This window comes from Apiospora kogelbergensis (genome assembly GCF_038363985.1).
Source record: "Apiospora kogelbergensis strain CBS 113332 chromosome Unknown utg000001l_segment0_segment0, whole genome shotgun sequence".
NCBI classification, from domain to species: Eukaryota; Fungi; Ascomycota; class Sordariomycetes; order Amphisphaeriales; family Apiosporaceae; genus Apiospora; species Apiospora kogelbergensis.
Window position 1 is genome coordinate 4921337 of NW_027117418.1, and position 19596 is coordinate 4940932.

General features: G+C 54.4%; 7 protein-coding genes across 7 annotated transcripts; 4 read left to right on the top strand and 3 right to left on the bottom strand.

Annotated features, from left to right (window-relative positions):
* Window positions 1-456: 456 nt before the first annotated feature.
* Window positions 457-4243, top strand: PG998_001571 (uncharacterized protein; the record flags this gene model as incomplete). The annotated part of the gene is made up of 6 exons (XM_066868389.1): window positions 457-556; window positions 617-1854; window positions 2044-2494; window positions 2549-3278; window positions 3353-3748; window positions 3817-4243. The coding sequence occupies 6 exons, from the start codon at window positions 457-459 to the stop codon at window positions 4241-4243; spliced, it is 3342 nt and encodes a 1113-aa protein (XP_066736804.1).
* A 662-nt stretch (window positions 4244-4905) lies between these two features.
* On the bottom strand, window positions 4906-6411 carry PG998_001572 (uncharacterized protein; the record flags this gene model as incomplete). Its single annotated transcript, XM_066868390.1, has 3 exons — window positions 4906-6095; window positions 6153-6257; window positions 6330-6411. The coding sequence occupies 3 exons, from the start codon at window positions 6409-6411 to the stop codon at window positions 4906-4908; spliced, it is 1377 nt and encodes a 458-aa protein (XP_066736805.1).
* A 1680-nt stretch (window positions 6412-8091) lies between these two features.
* Window positions 8092-8607, top strand: PG998_001573 (uncharacterized protein; the record flags this gene model as incomplete). Its single annotated transcript, XM_066868391.1, has 1 exon — window positions 8092-8607. One exon carries the CDS (start codon window positions 8092-8094, stop codon window positions 8605-8607), a length of 516 nt encoding a protein of 171 aa, XP_066736806.1.
* A 166-nt stretch (window positions 8608-8773) lies between these two features.
* Window positions 8774-10078, bottom strand: PG998_001574 (uncharacterized protein; the record flags this gene model as incomplete). Its single annotated transcript, XM_066868392.1, has 1 exon — window positions 8774-10078. The coding sequence occupies one exon, from the start codon at window positions 10076-10078 to the stop codon at window positions 8774-8776; it is 1305 nt and encodes a 434-aa protein (XP_066736807.1).
* Window positions 10079-10518: 440 nt separating this feature from the next.
* Window positions 10519-13287, top strand: PG998_001575 (DNA mismatch repair protein msh2-like protein; the record flags this gene model as incomplete). Its single annotated transcript, XM_066868393.1, has 1 exon — window positions 10519-13287. The coding sequence occupies one exon, from the start codon at window positions 10519-10521 to the stop codon at window positions 13285-13287; it is 2769 nt and encodes a 922-aa protein (XP_066736808.1).
* A 472-nt stretch (window positions 13288-13759) lies between these two features.
* Window positions 13760-14897, bottom strand: PG998_001576 (glycoside hydrolase family 75 protein; the record flags this gene model as incomplete). The annotated part of the gene is made up of 3 exons (XM_066868394.1): window positions 13760-14472; window positions 14553-14704; window positions 14848-14897. 3 exons carry the CDS (start codon window positions 14895-14897, stop codon window positions 13760-13762), a joined length of 915 nt encoding a protein of 304 aa, XP_066736809.1.
* A 2007-nt stretch (window positions 14898-16904) lies between these two features.
* On the top strand, window positions 16905-19238 carry PG998_001577 (uncharacterized protein; the record flags this gene model as incomplete). Its single annotated transcript, XM_066868395.1, has 7 exons — window positions 16905-17033; window positions 17088-17428; window positions 17478-17690; window positions 17754-17900; window positions 17960-18007; window positions 18063-19035; window positions 19080-19238. 7 exons carry the CDS (start codon window positions 16905-16907, stop codon window positions 19236-19238), a joined length of 2010 nt encoding a protein of 669 aa, XP_066736810.1.
* Between the last annotated feature and the right edge of the window lie 358 nt (window positions 19239-19596).

Here is a 19596-nt window from a genome sequence, read left to right on the forward strand (position 1 = left end):
CACCGTTCTTTCTGAGCGATCCTGAAAACCTACTTTCCATCCACACACTCTCTCTGCTGCCCAGAACCGGATCCGCATTGCCTTTGCCCACAAGGCCTTACAAGGCCGATCTGCTCTTGATTCCGCAGAAGGTCAGTACCTTTCTCATTGCCACTTCCATATGTTGCAGAGAGTATCTGGAACATGAGCCCTTTCGGGTAATCCCCACAGCACGTTTTCATGCCGCATCGTATCTCCAAGCCTTCGATTACCATAGCATCGACGTTCCCAGAGCAGTCCAAGTTTGCTTGTTGAATTCCCATCTCGCTTGCCCTTCAGGAGTACGCGCGCTTGCCTCTGAGAGAGTGCGCCTTGGCTGTTGACCAAATCCAACCATTCTTGCGCCTCAATCAACTCAGCTGCTGATGATCCTTCAGATCATACCAAGCCAAAAGCGTGAAGTCGAACAACTAAGCCATGGCGGACCTCACTGGCCCTCAAGGCAAAGAGAATGCAGTCATTATCAAGGACAATGCCCTCGCGTTGTTGAACGAGAACCGCGAACCACATGTGCGAGGTAAGTTGGCACGCATCGCCTCCTTGCCCAAACCCCGAACTGACAACTATCGAAATGAAGCGTACACGTCGCCCCGCCTGCTGCGTGACCTCACAGCCGGAGCATTGCTGATCGAGTGCAATGGCACTGGCGATAACGTGCATGAGCTGTTCCTCATTTCTTCGCAATGCGGTGATGTTGCATCGGCCTTGGATACATGCACCATCTCCTGCGTCTGTGCCAACTGCCGGAAGCACTTTCATGTGACGTACAGAAACGAGCGAACAAGCGAGGAGAACTTCGCTACTATCCATCCAAATGGAATACACGTCTTCGTCCTGTATCAGCGCAAAAACCGCAATGACTTTCGGCAGGAAAACCAGTACAAGCACTCATTTCCGGTTGGTGAAACCAAGTTGGTTTGCGCAGTTGAGGGGTGTTACTGCTGCGTCGACATTGTTGCACTGAATCCTGTCTTGACCAACTCGGACCTGGATAATTTCCAGGACACCGACCGAGTCAGGCGGAATCTTGCGGTCGCTCGGCGGGATGATCCGGACAGGTTCCACGATACACCGGACCAATTTGGTGACAACGCATTGGGTGTTTTCCTCAAGTATATCCGGGATGGGCTCGAGTCATCCTCGGGGCAGAGACGCATCAGGAAGCGTAACAAGAAGTTCATGGTCTGCTTTGGAGGTGACTTTGACCCGCTATTCCGGAGTCTCGGTTTCAAGGAAACGAGTGACCTAAATGCGGAGACTGGTGAATTAGAGGAGTCCTGGCTCTTTCCTGAAATGGATCAGGCGACTTCCTTCACACGCTTCGATACACAGCGTGCCAAGTGGGAGGACGCCAGTGCTGAGCTCCGAGCCTCCCTCCAGCGCCGAGGTAGAACATTTGAGGGTGCGGCGTTGCAACAAGCTTGGAACAGACTCTCGGCGAGGATTCGCGTCCACTATGAGCCCGTTACGATACCAGTAGGTCACCCCAAGGACGACGACAAGGACTATGACCTACTTGGGTGCTGGACGGACTACAAGGCCGTGTTGTTCGCCGGGGTGGCTATCCTTCTAGCCAAATCGTGTCCGGGCCGTGCCATCGAATTCTACACTGCGGCTAGGAACATCATCGGTAAACGCACCTGGGATGGCACTTGCTGGGATTCTGCGACGGAGCTAGCTTCGCACGAATCCTTGCACACAGCAAGCCTGGAATACACACAGTCACAGGGAATGAAGCCGCAAGACGCGGCTAATCTTCTCGGCGTCGAGCTGCAATACCCGGCTGAGTTGGTCCAGGAATTCGTCAACAACGTGGTAAGTCGGTCCGGTTATCATCCTACTGTTCAGCACACCGAACCCCGTCACCTTGGATTAAACGGGGTATAAACGGAATAGATAACGTCTAGTACTCTCCAACATGCCTTCCACCCCATTCCCTAAGTTTCATAGTCGCTCCTGTCTTCGATTACAGAACCATACGCTTGCTAACTTTCGCTTCCTCAGGCTGCGGACCTAGCGAAGGACCCTGCAAAGAAGGAGAAGGCTACTAAAGCCATTGAAGCTCTCCAGACCCTTGCCAACTACAAGCGTAACGATTCTGGAGCTGCTTCTGGTGAGACAGAAGCTCGCAAGCTAGAGTCGCTGGCTGGCGTTTTCCAAAGCTACACAGGTGATGAATCACATGAGTGGTTCGGTATGCCTGGTCTGGAGGAGACGCAGTCTGCCGAGCAGCATGCTGGCTTTAAGAACACGCCCCCGGGTCTTCATAACATCGGCAATACTTGCTACTTGAACAGTCTGCTTCAGTACCTGTACAATGTCAAGCCCATTCGTGATTTGGTACTCCACCATGACCAGGACAGGCCTGAGCTCACTCCCGAGAATGTCGAGGCACGTCGGATTGGAGGCACAGGGGAATCATTTACCCTCGACGAGGCCATTGTAGCTCGGCAGTGTAAGTTCGCTATCAACCCTTTGATATGTGTCCGTCGCTAATCGATGTGAATAGTTATGGAAAGCCTTGCGCAGCTTTTTGTTGACCTCCAGACGACGAAAGAAGTGTCAGCGCAGCCTTCTCAGAAGCTGGCCAACACTGCACTGAAGTCGGCAAGTGCCCTACTAGTCCCAAAGCAACAGACAGAGCCACCGCCTCTGCCGGCGCGCCCCTCGCCAGCAGCACCAGCTGAGACCCAGCAAGATGTTGACATGGTCAACGTCTCCGTCGAGCCACTAGCTGACACCAATGATGTCACCAGCTCAATGAGCTCTCAGACACTGATCAATGATAGCGAGGCTACTTCAATGGGCTCCTATGTGGAGGTCAACGTGCCTAGCAAAACAGATGACCAGGCGGAAATGGGTGGTGAAGGCGAGGAATCTCCCAAAGCTTCGCATGTTGAGATAAAGCCGGAAATCCCGGTTTTGAGTCAAGAGACTACGCTCGAGGAGAAATACCAAGTTATATCTGAGCGCTTGGAGCAATCGGACAGAAAGGGAACAAATCAGAACGACGTTGGTGAAATTGTTGGGAACGTTCTGGAACACCTGATGCGATCGATCAAGTCGGACGGGCCGGTACCTGGACGCTCTGACTTACAGTCAGATAAAATCACCAGAACTTTCTTCCCCATGTTTGTCAACTATTCACACCGACTGGACGTCAACTCAGATTCGGTCACAGAAAGCAAGGAGGTCATCCCAGATCGCTGGCTCAGTGCCTTCCCCACGGCACAGAAGGCGTCAAAAGAACGATTTACGAGGCCTTGGACGAAGCCACCCAAATCAGCTTTGTTAACGACACCCTTGCCCGCAGTACCGTCTATCAGAGTTTACCCCCAATTCTTCACATCTACATCCAGCGAACTGGCAGCACCAAGAACAGAAACCCTGTGCTGATCGAGGATGTCCTGTACATGGACCGTTATATGGAGGCTGATTCTGATTCGGAACTTGCAAGCCGCCGCCGTCGAGCGGCTCTCCTCAAAATGCGTTTGTCTCACTTCGGTAGTCATTCTAAAGAGGAGCCTTCTCTTAACAAGACAAGTACCCCCGCTAACCTTTCCCTACCTTCGGGGGACGAGGCGGCTAGATGCATTGACCCTTCGAAACTCAGCTGGGAGGATCTGCTCACATTCTCACCGGCTAATGACCAGCCCACTGTGGAGACCATGAAGTCTCTCAAGCGCAAGGCAGAGGGTTCTCCCCCGCAGTTCGCAAGATGCCTTCGTTTGGCGAGTCTTCAGGGCTTTCCGCCGCACTTGTACACGAATTGACCAGCTCGGTGCAAGATCAAAAGACACGCGATGCAGAAGAACTCAAGGTTCTCCAAGCTGAACTGGATCAGCTCTTCAACGACAACAAGAGCGAGAAATACCTCTTGCATGCAATCATTTGCCACGGCGGCGGCGTCACGGCCGGTCACTACTGGGTCTGGATCCGAGACTTTAAGAAGGATGTGTGGCTCAAGTACAACGACAGCACTGTGACCGAGGACTCTCGCGACTCACAAGCTGTGCTCGACGAGCTCAACTCCAGCGGCGATCCCTACTACTTGGCTTATGTCCGCGAGGATGCGAGAGACGAGATGGTCGACGTCCCCCAGCGTGCTGTCGCCCCCGACGATTCGGACGAGGCTCACGTTGCACCACCCGAGCACGCCATCAAGATGGAGACGATCGAGGGGTGGAACCTTCCTCGCTCGTGACCATCACGGAGGAGTCGGGACCGCACAAGTCGGCAGTGATGGATGTGGATGAACCCCCGCCTTATGAAGTTCTTTGATGATAAGCTGCCCTGCGGGGAGGCTATTTCTTTGCTATGGAGCTCCTGAGAAGCGATTCTGAGAGAGGGAAGGAATACTTATTTTCTTCTCGTGGTGGATCCCGATTTGGCGGAGGCTTGTTCCCATGGTGGCTGCTAAAAGAGATCCGATCTGACCTTTATTGCATGAGTACTGTTTCTATACGAGTCGCAGCGGCGGAGTTGGCGATTGATAAATTCGCGGTGGGCTTCAGTCAACATGTACTTTGCCCTCGGCTTTTGGAGGACGAGAGCCGAATTGCTAGATAGCCAATCAAGAATGGTGGTAGAATGGCTCGAGTTTGGTATGCATGTCGACATTAATGATTTGAGGTCGTGAAAGTAGATCACGATGATGAACATCACGATTCCTATGTCACACGGGATGAAAGCAAGTGATGACGTTGAAGACTTTCAATTATGAAGTCTTACAAGCCCAGTAAATGACATAGATATATAGATAGCCTCAAGGGATGAGCTGCTACACGTAACGCCGAAACTCCCGAGATAAATACCCGCTACCATAACGAAAGGGAAAATAAAAGAGCCGTACGTCTCAAGCGCTTCTTAGTCGCCGGATACCACCAGCGATATGCCACCCAGTAAACCAGCCAGCACCAGCGTCGTCAGAATGCCCGCACCTGCCCGGTCGGCCATAGTCATATCCCTAGGCCTCTCGATCTTACCGTCGTCGGACTTGGAGCCGGCGTTGGGGTCGCCCTTGGAGGAGCCGCCCGTCTTGGAGGTGAAAGGGGCGGGGGCCTTGTCGACGAGAGTGGAGTAGATGACGGACAGGGCGTTCATCTGCTCGCCGACGCCCGCGTTGCCGTCGTAGGCGGGGCCCTTGAGCCAGCTGAAGCCGCAGGCCTGCCCCGCGGGGCCTTTGAAGTCGCTACTGGTGCCCCCGCACTGCTGCACGGCGGCCTTGGCCGACGACTTCAGCAGCGGGGAGAGGGTATCGTGGGTCTCGGGCACGAGCTGGGCCGTCGTGGCCATCCAGCGCGACAGGTGGCCCTTGAAGGCTTGTTGGTCCGTATTGCAGGTTCCCTGGGGTTCGCAGGCGATCTCGTACATAACGCCGTCCTTGAAAAAGGTCTTGGCTGTGAACTTGGCCAGCCCAGTCGTCCGTTCCTTCCACCTGCCGTCCTCGGTGATATTGTACATGTGCGCCGCGCCCACCAGGAAGATACCCGCGTTGTAGGTAAAGAGGGCGCCGTTGACCTCGGAGCAGTTCTCGCCGTTGGCGTAGCCGGCGCCGTCACGCACCGTGTAGTCCGTGTCAATAAACTTCAAGTCTTGCTGCCACGCGAAGATCTTCTCGGCCCAGTCGGCGTACTTCTGGTCGCCCGTGAAGCGGTAGAGGCGCGCGGCGATGTTGAAGAAGCAGCCGTTGGAGATGGAGTTCTTGTAGTTGTAGCCGTTGTTGAACGTCCAGATCTGCCAGCGCAGCCCTCCCGCGCAGTCCTTGGTGTCCCAGCGCGACACGTACTCGTTGAAGACGGCCTGGGTCAGCGCGAGCCAGCCGGGCTCGTCTTCGGGTGGGTTCTCAAAGTTGGCCTCGGCGGCCGTCATGGCGGCCATGGCCCAGAACCCCTGGTCGTCATTGCCCAGACTCCGCGTCTGGTTTTCCGGCATGTAGTCGTGGTCGTCGCCGACTTGGTGGACCATGGCCTGATAGGTGATCTTGTTGTACGTGTCGTCGCCGGTGTATACCCAGTAGTCGATCAATGCACCAAACATGGCACCAGCCTCCCACCCTGTATCCCGAGTCAGCTTGAGTGCATTAGACTTTCCCAGGTGTTAGAAAGACTTACAATAGTACGGATCTGGCAGGTTTCCAGCGACATCGCCAGTGTTGTTGCCCGAGTAGTATTTCACCAACCCATATGCTACTTGGCTAGCAGCAGACTTGACCGATTCTATTTAGTATCAGCTCAGCTCAGCTCAGCTCGGAATGCAGGAGGAATACAAGTCACAAAGAGAGAACGTACCATCACTAGACCAGTCAACATCGAGAGCACAGGCCAGACTCCCAAGCAAGGCAGTAACGCTTGCCACGCCGAAAAATCGCATTATATAAGTGTGCTTTTGAAAATAGGTATATGAAATAGTAGAATACAGGTTTAGAAGAGAACCGTACCATGGATCAAACGAGTCGAGGCAAGCGTAGTGTGGGAGAAGAGAGAAGGAGTGAGCGAGTGAAGAAGCGACAGGATAAGCAATCGCACAGGCAAAGAGACGACCCGACTGAAGAGGGAATGCTTCGTGGTGTTTCCTTCTGTTCCAGTCTGAATATGCATGACCAAGCACCAAGTCCCTGTGACGGTGGAGCTGGCGGGCCCCCTGCGACTCGTAATGGGATGGCCGTCCATCACTTGCATACAGATACGCCGCGACAAACCACTGTCGATATTAGCATCTACACGCATACTGGCAGTGACTGGCATAGTCCCGGTCTTGCCCCCACACTGGTACCCGCCGCGTATCGGCCGCACATCCCGGACGTGGTGTGTTGACAGTCCCGCAAAACAGAAACTGAAGACTGCCAACTGCACTGCGGTAAAAGGGTCAGCGGCTCCGGAGGAACCTAACAAGGGCCTGTTGGTGTTTGGCACGACTTCATTTAAGCCGCGACAGCGAACAATAGGGTTGATGTCCGAAGTAATGCCTCGAGCTATGACTATGACGGTCTTGTAAGTGCTGGCGTGCTGGCGTGCTGCGGATATCCGGGGGATACGCAAACAAGCTTCTGGGGCTGTGCTTGGCGACAACCGCCTGCCAACTTCCAACTGCCTACCCTACTTCTACCCCAGCTACTGCATCAAGCAAATTTGGTGTGCGCATGCAGTGGACTTCCGGAGTGGGACGTTGGTTCGGACCGATGGTCATGTTGGTGGTTTTCGCTGGGTCCCCTTTGACGATTCGTAACGACTCGCGAGTGAGTAAAAGGCTCTTGTGGGCTGGCTACGTCATGTCTGGTGAGATTTTCGGGGCGTCCATCCGTCCAAATGCGAGGGGAAAGGGGTTTGGAGTCGGTCCCTGCGAAATCGCTTTCGAAACAGGCCCAATCCCACACTCCATCGTCGTTGGATTCTTGCTGCAGGGCGGCCGACAGGAATGCTCTTTGGAAAAGGATCCGCGCCGTCATGACGGGAGGCATCTTGATCCATGTCCTGTGCCTGCCAAGACCCGACTAAGGCAAGATCTACCGGTGGAGAACAACCCTTGTTCGCGATCCTCTTGGTTCTCTGCCCTACGGCGTCGATAGAGAGCAGTGTCAGAACCGTATCAGATATTCAGATATCACCGGTCACGTATGTATTAAACAAAGGTCCGAATAAATCATCGAAGGTGGAATCGACACCATCATGGGTGCTGTCCACTCATTGATCAGTCGAAACGTCAGCTCGGGGTGGCCTATTTCCCTTGGTTTCGCAAGGACAAAGATACCTACCAAATGTTTGCAGGTGATTCGGATTACGGTTGTCACGTGCGAAGCACTGAGGTCGGTTGACCAGAGACATGAGACTAAGCCATCAATGACATCATCCAGAGAGATTGTGTTGAGTTTCCGAGGGCGGCTAGGAACAATGGTATCAACACTGCGACTGGTATTGCCACAAAGCCGCGTAAAAGCAACAACAAAAAGAGGTGTACAGATCTAGAGTCGTCGTAAAGAACATGCCTCTCAGACGAACTGACCCGACAAACTGAATCAGCACACCAATGCCTTCCCCCAGGAAGAAGTTGTCAATGACTCCTCCACCATCATCACCACGCCCCCTCATCAACACCACACCCCACGCGCACCGCATGAGCTACCGGATCGGGCGCGGGGAACAGGGTGTCTTGACCTTCGAGCCGTACAAGTCGTCGTTGCTGCCGCTGTGGCGGTTCCGGACCGTCGCGGTGGCCCGGCGCAGCGCCGCCGACCTGTGGGAGAGGTTCGAGCAGTTCGACCGCGACGACGAGGCCGACTTCGTGGGCATGGACATGGCGCGCAAGTTCATCCAGATGGGCATGACACGCGCCAAGCGCTACGCCAACCACGCGGGTGGGCGCAAGTATCGCAAGGGCACCCGCGACGAACTGCCCAGAAGCACCACCGACGAGGTCCAGAGAAACCCGGAGCTGCGCGAGAAGGAGGCCGCCAGTCAGGTCTTCCGAGAGGTCTGGGAGCGGTGCCGCGCCCATGAGGGCTATCAAAGGCGCAAGGTTGAGTTCCTGGCCGAACAGAGGGAGTGGGCGAAGCAGCAAGCGAAGTCATGATGAGGCTGAATCGGAGGGCATTCCGCAGCCGCCCCCTGAGCGGCATGGCACATTGGCAATTGGCCAGTTACGTGAATAATCGGCAATCGCAGCACATAGAACATATATAGCAATGTTTAACAAGACCATAGCAACTATTATTGGCCAGGCCACGGTAACTTTGGAGTCAACTGGCGCAGGGCAGTTTAAGCCACAGTGCTGTCGTCCGCTTTGGGATGCTCGTGGTTTGCGTCCTCGCCCTCCCTAGCTCCATCCTCAGAAGGAGTTGCCCCATCTTCTGCGTTTTCAAGTAGGCCCCCTTGCGTGTAGGTATCACTTTCGTGAAGGCCTCGCCCCAGTCACCCGTTTCGAGCCAACGCAGCATAATCTCCACCACATGGTTTGTGGCCAGGACGTGCCTATCTAACAGCACCATGAACTCACCGATGGGCAGCTTCGCCGTCCTTACTTTGCGGTCACGAGCAACCTTGTAGCACAGTCCTTTATGTCTGTTCCGGTCGATGATGCCGCCTACCACGTAGGTGGTGTTCGGCTCAATACGATCCAAGGTATAGGGGGAGTCGGCTGTCAGGTAAACGACGGACTTGTCCACATCTTCAGCCTCGGGCTCTGGGTCTGGTGCGCCCTTCTTCCTTGCCTGGGAAGCAGTGCTCGGTTCTTCCCAGGAAAGAGAGTCCTTTCCTTCGCCCACTTTTAGCTGGTCCACTACTTTCCCGCCCTCTGGACCAGCCATGGTCTCTCTCGCCTGATGAGCGGCTCCCATGAAATCATCCTCGACGAACTCTATGTCCCTCCAAGCAAGCTGCTGATTGTGCAGAACGGTCTCATGTCGCTGTCTCAGAGCACCGCCATAGGAGCTCACAGCTAAATGCACCGGGAACTCCGCCGTCCTATTGTCTGAGTAGCATCTCGTGATCTGGTTGGCTAGGGACACCATCTCGTTCTTCTCCATGTAGCTCTCGTACTGGCAGTCGAGAATGATGGAAACGGGCACTTTGGTTTGCATCTGTGGGTTCCGATCTCGCTCTCGTCTCAGCTCTTTAGGAGCTCTTCCCTCCTTCTTGGCCAGCTTGATCTCGGCCTCGCGCTCCAGCTTCTTGCGCTCCTGCCGGTTCCTCCGCTTTTCTCTGCGTTTTTCGGCACGGTCGAGCCTGCCCTCCTCCCATTTCTGCAGGCGCTTGAGCTTCTTCAGCTGGTTTTTTGTTGTTGGCTGTGGCATAGATCCGGTTGTGATTTGGGCCTCATCGCCCTGGCCCGCAGCTTCTGCGTCGTCGCCGGAATCGTCCTCGTCGGGGTCGCCCTCGGCTGGTCGTTTCACCCCGCGTGGAGCTTCCTCAGACGGGGCAGTGGTTGCGCCGTCGGAGGCCATGGCCTGAATTTCGGGGTGCTTGTCGTTTTCTTCTCGTGATACGATCTCCGACTTCTCCGCGGCGACTGTTTCGAGCCCGCCGTCTGTCATAGAAGCGTCCATCTTGGCGCCAGCTATTTGAGAATGGCTTTGTTGTGAGGAGCTGCAAGAGTGACGAGAACTTTTTGGTGGGGTTACTCAACCGCCTTAATTGACAGTGGAAAGCTGTTGGCTGTGGCAGAATCTTGCCTAATCACCTGAAGATGGGGCGGTCAGTGCAGTAGTCAGTGCCCAGTGCCCCTGTATCTGCACGTACGGCCCCTGCCCAGCGCGTCGCGTCGCTAAAAGTCGCTAAAAGTCGCGTCTTCAAGGTGGTTAACTCTAATTAATTAATTGAGCAGTGACGCGTCTTCCACTTTACGCCCTCTTCTCATGCTGCTTTCTTTACGCGAAACAAGCAGAAGGGCCACCCTAAAAGACATCGAAGCACTGTCTACCCCTTCAAACCCTCAGTTCTTTTGCACTTTACGGATGGTCTGAGGAGAACCGATACACCAGTCACCATGTCTAGTCGCCCTGAGTTAAAACTCGACGACGAGGTCGGATTCATCCGATACTTCAAGTCTCTGCCTGCAGTGGGCAACGAGACGGTTCGCATCTTCGACCGCGGAGACTGGTATACAGCCCATGGCGACGATGCCAACTTTCTAGCCCGAACTGTCTACAAGACTACCTCTGTCGTCAGACAGCTTGGCCGCAACGATGCAAGCGGCCTCCCCTCGGTCACCATGACCATAACCGTCTTCCGACAATTCCTACGAGAAGCCCTGTTCAAACTAGGCAAACGAATCGAAATCTACGCGAGCCCCAACGGTCGGATGAACTGGAAGATCGTAAAGCAAGCCTCTCCGGGCAACTTACAAGATGTGGAGGATGAGCTTGGTGGTTTCGAGTCGGCACCCATGATACTGGCTGTCAAGATCACGGCCAAGGCCTCGGAAGCACGGAATGTAGGAGTCTGCTTCGCCGATGCCAGTGTACGAGAGCTTGGCGTGAGCGAATTCCTAGACAACGACTTGTACTCCAACTTCGAGGCTCTCCTCATCCAACTTGGCGTCAAGGAGTGCCTCATTCAGTTCGACAAAGCAGTAAAGGATAAGGATCCGGAGTTGGCCAAACTACGCCAGATCATTGATAGTTGCGGGGTTGCCATTGCCGAGCGACCAGCTGGTGATTTCGGAACTAAAGACATCGAGCAAGATCTTTCCAGATTGCTGAAGGACGAGCGCTCTACTACACTCCTTCCTCAGACAGAGTTGAAGCTGGCAATGGGATCTGCTGCAGCACTGATCAAATACCTCAGCGTATTGCAAGACCCCTCCAACTTTGGTCAGTATCAGCTGTACCAGCACGATCTTTCACATTTCATGAAGCTGGATGCGGCAGCACTCAAAGCCCTCAACCTCATGCCTGGTGCCCGAGACGGCGCCAAAACCATGAGTGTTTTTGGCCTCTTGAACCATTGCCGGACACCAACAGGCAGCCGGCTGTTGGCTCAGTGGCTCAAGCAACCGCTCATGAACAGAGACGAGATTGAGAAGCGACTGCAACTTGTCGAAGCATTCGCAAATGATACGGAACTGCGCCAGACCATGCAGGAGGAACACCTCAAATCCATTCCCGACTTGTATCGCTTGGCAAAACGCTTTCAGCGCAACAAGGCGAACCTGGAAGATGTCGTTCGAGCATACCAAGTGGTCATCCGTCTACCGGGTTTCCTGGGAACTCTGGAGGCTGTGATGGACGAACAATACAAGGGCCCCCTCGACGAAGCCTACACCAATAAACTCCGCCAGGCTTCCGATAGTCTCGGAAAGCTTGCCGAGATGGTAGAGACAACTGTCGATCTTGATGCGCTCGACAACCACGAATTCATCATCAAGTCTGAGTTCGATGACAGCTTACGCATTATCCGCAAACGACTAGATAAGGTTAGGTCTGATATGGACCGCGAGTTCCGGAGTGCTTCTGATGATCTCAACCAAGAGGAAAACAAGAAGATCTTCCTCGAGAACCACAAAGTCCACGGGTGGTGCATGCGGCTTACCAGGACAGAGGCAGGATGCATCCGCAATAACTCAAAATACAGAGAATGCTCCACGCAGAAGAACGGCGTCTACTTCACGACTAACAAGCTTCAAGGTCTTCGCCGGGAATTCGACCAGCTTTCTCAGAACTATAACAGAACTCAGAGCAGTCTGGTAAATGAAGTCATCACGGTCGCAGCTTCGTACTGTCCTGTCCTAGAGCAACTTGCTGGTGTTCTTGCCCATCTGGATGTCATTGTTTCTTTCGCACACTGCTCGGTCCACGCCCCGACATCTTATGTGCGTCCCAAGATCCATCCGCGAGGAAAAGGACAAACCATTTTGAAAGAGGCACGCCATCCCTGTATGGAGATGCAGGACGACGTCCAATTCATTACCAATGATATCGAGCTGACTCGCGACAAATCATCCTTTCTTATCATCACAGGTCCCAACATGGGTGGTAAATCGACATACATTCGTCAGATTGGCGTTGTTGCCCTCATGGCTCAAGTCGGCTGCTTCGTCCCCTGTTCTGAAGCAGAGTTGACCATCTTTGACGCCATCTTGGCTCGTGTGGGTGCCAGCGATTCGCAGCTCAAGGGTGTCTCAACCTTCATGGCGGAGATGCTTGAAACTGCCAACATCCTCAAGTCCGCCACTTCAGAGTCCTTGATCATCATCGACGAGCTCGGTCGTGGCACTTCTACATACGATGGTTTCGGTCTTGCTTGGGCCATCTCGGAGCACATCGTCAAGGAAATCGGCTGCTTCGCTATGTTTGCGACCCATTTCCACGAATTGACTGCGCTGGCCGAGCAGCACCCGCAGGTTCGCAACCTACACGTCACTGCCCACATCTCGGGTACCAGCTCGAGCAATGCTGCCGACAAGCGGGAAGTTACGCTCTTGTACAAGGTCGAGCCTGGTATTTGTGATCAGTCTTTCGGTATCCATGTTGCTGAACTCGTCCGCTTCCCCGACAAGGTCGTCCGCATGGCCAAGCGCAAGGCCGACGAGCTGGAAGACTTCACTGGAAAACACGAACAGAACAGTCTTGGCCACACCAAGGAAGAAGTCGAGGATGGCAGCGCCAGACTGAAGGAAGTCTTGATCAATTGGAAGAAGGATGTGGAAGGTGGTAACATGTCGCGTGAAGACATGGTGCAGAAGCTTAGGGATTTGGTCAAAGCGGACCAGGCGTTGCTCGCCAACCCCTTCTTCCAGTCTGTCAAGGCGTTGTAAGATCGATCAGCTGGGGTATTTTCTCGTTATGTCTTGCTACCTCATGGTCGAGGGCAACTGTCAGAAACTGAGATGATGTATTTTAAGGGGCTACGGGGCTACGGCGTTGGGGAAAGGGGGTGATATATGGCTGGTATAGAGAGCCTTGTGCATGTATAGCGTGTTGTTACTTTCAATTGCTTGAGTTGCTGGATCCAAGAATATCAGGTATGCGTCTTGGGTGTATAATCCCTTGTGTATTTGTGCTGAGTCTAGGTATCAAGATTAATATATACAATCGAAGAAAATGTGGTGCCATATGGATGTGAAACCAACCCCCTTGGTCAAGGAATGTGTTTCGGGGAGAGAACAGAGTGATTGGGGGCATGTGTGATCTTAGAGCGGACGGACTTAGGCGCACACGCCGTTCTTGCAGGTCCAGTCCTGGTCGCAGTCGTTCTCGTTCTTGCATTTATCACCTGTAGTTTCATAGTCAGTTCAACGGGTGGGTGCCCGCATATGTGATAGATCGAACAGTAGTAAGTGACGTACCAAGGCAATGGCCGGTCCACGAGCATGTCGGCGTGGTGGGGCTGCCGCCACCACCCGAGCCGCCGAGGCGCTGGATGAGCTGGTCGCCCTTGGCCTGGATGCTCTTCTCGAAGGCGTCGTAGCTGGTGGCGGCCCAGTTGGCGCCGTTGGCGCCGGGCACAGCCTCGGGCCCGGGGAAGGCAATGTACAGCACGTCGGTCTCGTCGTGGCCGTTGTTGCCGGTGATGGACTTGCCGTAGCACGCCGTCGCCAGCGAGATGGACGCCTCGCCCACCATGGCCCGGGGCCCGTCGTCGCCGTTCTCATCGCCCCAGATGCCGTAGATCAGCTTGTCGCCGCACACGACGGCCATGACGCTCAGGGGCTGGATGCCGTGGGCCTTGGGGTCGAATGTCTTGTAGCCGGCCTTGGAGCCCGAGTTGCCGAAGACGACGTAGGGGTGGATATTAGCGTCGAGGTCCTGGATGCCCTTGTTGTAGCCCCGGACGGTATCGGCGAATGACGTGATGGACTGTGTGTCTGTAGACTTCCCGCAGCGCTTGTCGTCGGCGGGGCCACCCTGGAGGCCATCACAGTCGATGTCCATGTCGGCCAGGCGGCCGTTGGTGCCCTGGATGTAGATGACCTTGGAGCTATCTTGGCAGTACGAAAAGTCTATTTCCCCCCGTTCGTGTCAGGATTGACTCTCGTTGGCATCACTCCTCAGGGGCATCACGCGTGAAAGTTATACATACTGCTTGGGCCGCCGTCCTTGGCAGTGAAACCAGTCGCCAGCCTGTTGGGGCATTGGCCCTGGCCAACAACAGTCTTGTAGAAGTTGCGAACATTGGCTGGGACATCTCGAGCCGTGGCGAGGGGGGGCCATGGCCAGGCTGGCCGCCAGAAGCTGGATGGTGGTTTGAGTTAACATGGCTTACTAGGAGAACGAGACGATGACTTTGCTTGAATATGGAGGTCTAGCGGCTTGGGATATCAGGATTACCACCAGAAGGAATGGGAGCTCGCTTGTTTATATAGCACTCTATGTACACTATACAGTGCTGCTGTGTCGAACCAGGAGATCCATAAACGTGTGACATGTCTCCTGGTCTTCCTTAGCAAGGACTTCTCGTGTTCGGCGTTATTCATCCACAAAGGGCACTTTTTCCATTACAGCCTTGAAGGTGCAGGCGTAGACCCCATGTCCATATGGGGCAAGCTGGCGAAGCGGGTTCGCCTGATGACCCCCAAACTAGGAAGGTCTGACAGCGCCAAGCAACCCAAGAATAGCATCGCAGCGAGGCCTGTTGGAGCGAATCCTTCCAGCGGGCCTGCCCGTTGCCTCATCCTTGTCAGCTACAGCTCAGCGACGTGCAGAACAAGCGGAGCTTTGCGTGAGTAATCTGGCTTACATCAGTTCCACCAAGCACCCAAATCAGACATTTCCATGCTGCCAAAGTGAGGACTCGTGGGACACTTGTATCGTGCGGCTGAGACTATGTGCTGCAATTCGCTTATGCTGAGTAAGGCCCATCGCCAATCCTCAAGCTATAGAGTAGCTGTACACTATAATCTGGGTCCATGTTGGGTATAAACGCGCCAGACTCAAAAGTAACAAGGCTTCCTGGAGTGGAAACCTTGCGAGAGGTAGTCTATGAAGGGCTGGCTAGGAGGCGGACTTCCCGTTCATCACCGGTGGTGACGATGCTCTCCTTTGACAGCCCCAAGAAGGGGCTGCTTTGCTTCTTTATTGGTGTTAAAAGCTCTCTGCAAGAGTCCAGGCAGTTGGGGCCTGCACACGCAATTGTATATCGTTGTCAATGACTATCGCTTCGACCTTTCTGGCTTCACCTCGGCGGTCACACCATGCACAACGTCAGCCGCAGGGTCGCCTGCTGTGGCGTCGACCTTCAAGCCGACTGTCGCTAACAGCATGTCGGTAGTTGCTAATACGGCGGAGCGTGGGCGTAAGTGCGTACAACGAGAACGACCTGCCGCCGGACCAGTGCGGGAACGACTTCGTAAACATCAGGTGCCCCTCGTCGGCCGATGCACATCGCCGTGTCCGCGCCGGTGTCTCCCTGACTACGCACCACTATAAGGCCGTAGCTGAATTTAGTGACGTCTCACTGCTGGATGTGACGGGCGCTCCGTACAGTTCCGAACTGCCCCTGCTGTTCGACACTCATTATGAGTACCGCGGAAATGAGAGCCACCTTCAAGTGGGATGTGAGCTAGAGCAATCAGACTTTGTGGCTGTCGTTTGCCCGTAATCTCCCACAAGACCCTATAGATGAGGGGACTGATGTTGTTTGGCCCAAGCAACAGCCAGGTGCGAATGCCATGTCTCTCTTTGCGGAGGCAGATAAGGTGCCAGCGCGGATCTAGTTGCTATTGCTGTTCGTGGACATGAAAATAGGGAAGCATATCATCAGTGTTGGATATATCGTGGACGTGGAGGCCTGGGCCAGCCAGCGGCTTCGCAGTTTGTCTAGCGCTCAGCTAGCCACATCTTCTATCGCGGTCTCAACTTAGCGAATGACTGGATATTCCATCTGCATGATAGCCATGTGGTGGCTGAACCATTGCGTGCTTGTCTCCAAAGGGAGGAAGACAAAGCCTTCGGGTCTGTTGCGACTGTAGTCTCGCATTCATCAAGTGCGGGGAGACAGTTATCTGGAATGGTCTGGACCAGAAGTGGCCGTCGTGGCTGCAGACTCAGCTCATGTTGACAGCCATAGGAATGTTTAAGCAGACAACAGATTCTATCAGATTCATCTGCTGGGTCGAAACTGATGAATCACAAGAAACAAGCAGGATTACCGTCGTCAAGCTAGCCAATGGGACTGGAGTAGAATGAAATGGACGCAACTTTGGGGCGTTCTGCCGTCTGAAGGCAACAAGCATGTGGCGACGAAGCTGAACCGAGACAGGCTAACTAATGTCTGCGCTGTGATCCCCTTGCTTTTCGGAAGTATTTGCTCATGTCGTCGTACAGAACTATAAAGAGACTACAACCACCTCGTTTGTTCAGCGTCGAGTGATGAATCGCACGCTTTGTATGTCACTCAACATCACCGTGTAGACTATACTTATCTGCCGCGATCATGGCCGAACAACTCCAAGTCTCGGGGCTTAACCGCCTCCCTATCCAGAAGCTTTCGCACCGATCGCAATGGGCATCCTTTGCGATGCGGAAAGGGGTGTTGGACTTCCAAAGAAACACCAGTGTCTTGGTGAGCTGATATTACCCAGTAAGGCTGAATCGCAACTGACATGTTCCACCAAAGCCAGACCCAAAGAAAGGGGAAATGCTCCCGGCCATAGAATCTCGCTACCCCGAGAACCCCGAGGGAACTCTGAACCAGAAGTTCCGAGTGGGTATCATCGGCGCAGGTGTCTCGGGGCTGTTCACGGCCTTGACGTTCGACTACCTCAAAAAGCGTTACGGGCTTGATGTGGAGTACGAGATCCTCGAGGCCAATAGCGACGACAGACTCGGCGGCAGACTCTACACCTACTACTTCAAGAACAAGAAAGACGAGGAAGGTAGAGAGATGCCCCAGGTAGGGCCTCATGACTACTACGATGTTGGCGCTATGCGCTTTCCACACATAGATATTATGGAGAGGTCAGCATCGAGGTCACTGGCAGTTCGGCCAGCGCTAACTCCGCCGCAGGACTTTCAAGCTCTTCGAGGAACTCGGCATGGAATTGAACGACCAAGACATCAAAGAGAACCGGAAGAACAATCCACCCAAGCCAGGTCAGCTTGTGCCGTACCATCTCGATGGCAAGAACCAGCCAATGCTATACAACAGCGTGCAGGTCGTAAGCGATGGCACGAAGGCACCGACAGCAGAAGACTTCCAGATCACGGGTCTTCCCATTGAGTTAGTCCCCGGAGTGAATTCCAGGCTCATTGCATATCCGAAGTTAAGCTCATATTCGTACAGGATCATGAAGTCCAGCCCCGGCAAACTTTTCGGTAGCCAGATCGACTATTACACCTACTTGTACAAGACTGCCGGGCCGACAATCTTCTGGAATTCCCTGATGAAGACTGCCGACCACTACAGTGTCCGCCAATATCTCACTCAGATGTAAGCCGCACGATCAGGTAAAAAAAAACCATGCGCTGCTAATGACCAACCGGGTTTAGTGCGAGCTACGACTATAACACAATTGAGTTCCTGGAGGCGATGAACTTGTAAGTAATTGTGCCTAGATTTGCATAGCCGTACTCGAGCTTACAAGGATCACAGTGGAAACCGCTGGTACGACCAAGCTTTCAGTGAGGCAGTTCTCGAAGCTCTGGACTTCGACGCCAAGGCCCGGTGGTGGTGTGTTGAGGGAGGTTCACAGCAGATTGCATATCGCATGAGGGACCGCTTGCAGCGCAAACAAGCCATCGAGTACAACAAAAGGGTACTCGGCATGTCTTATGTCGACAAGGATCACCAACAGATCGACGTCGACGTCCGGGGCGAGAACAAGCCTCGGCGTTACGACGCCGTCTTCAACTCAGCGCCATTGGGCGCCATGCAGCAGATGAGTCTCGAAGGTCTGAAGTTGAACTGGGGCACCAAGCAGGCGATCCGCTCGCTGGGCTATGGCGCGTCTTGCAAGATTGGCGTCCGATTCAAGAGCCTCTGGTGGATCCACAAGCTTGGCATCGATGACGGGGGTCAGGGCAAGACGGACCTGCCCATCCGCTGCTGCGTCTACCCATCCTACAACATGCACGACCCTGCGGACAAGCCCGGCGTTCTGCTCGTGTCGTACACGTGGTCGCAGGAGGCCGAACGGATCGGGGCCCTGATCAGCCGCGAGTCGCCGGACAAGGAAGATGAGCTGAAGCTGGTGGTGCTGCACGACCTGGCGCGGCTGCACTCGCCGACCGAGGAGCAGTACGAGGAGCTGAAGCAGACCATCATGGACGAGTACCTGGACCACTACGCGTACAACTGGTACGCGGATCCGACGTCGGTCGGGGCGTTTGCCTTCTTCGGGCCAGGCCAGTTTCAGAAGATGTACCCGGATATCGTCCAGTCGCACGGCAAACACATCATCATCGGCGAGGCAGCATCGTCGCACCACGCGTGGGTCGTGGGCGCCCTTGAAAGCGCTGCGCGCGGCGTCTACCAGTTCCTCTGGCAGCACTCGAGTGTCAGCAAGGCCGCGCACCGCGCCGCCGAGGCCTATGTGGCCGACGAGATCCCCAAGCCCTTCGGGCCGGTACCCGCCGAGTACGATCGCACACAGGACATACGGGTCCCAAGCACGGTCAACGAAGCGGCCGTCCCGTCACCCAGGGGGAATTGGTCCGTCAGCAGGCCATCATCGAGGAGATCCGGCTGAAGCAGGGTGGGGATATCGTAGATCCGAGCAACGTCAGCGAGGAGGATGTCGCCCCGATTCTGACGGTTATCAATGCCTAGACTGGGAAACTGCAGCATTGGCTAAAATATGTATGAACGATTTAAAGGGGTCACTTAGCCAGGAGATAATAGGAGAAAAAAACCCAAAAACGCCACGTCAGTCGCAGAGAGTATACGCCAACGTAAAATTGGCGGTGGGCCGGATAATCTCTCTCAAGTGAACAACAAGCCCCCGGCTGTCTACCAGCGGTACTGGCGATCTATCTCGTTTACGCGATGTGCCCGTCCTTGACTACTGGCGGGTTACTAGGCGCACACTAAAGGAGAGGCTGTGAAAGGATTTGCCAGTAAGACGGTAGCCGGTACCGAGAACGGCACGGAGCACAAAGACGCGACAATGCCGTCATAATGACTGGCG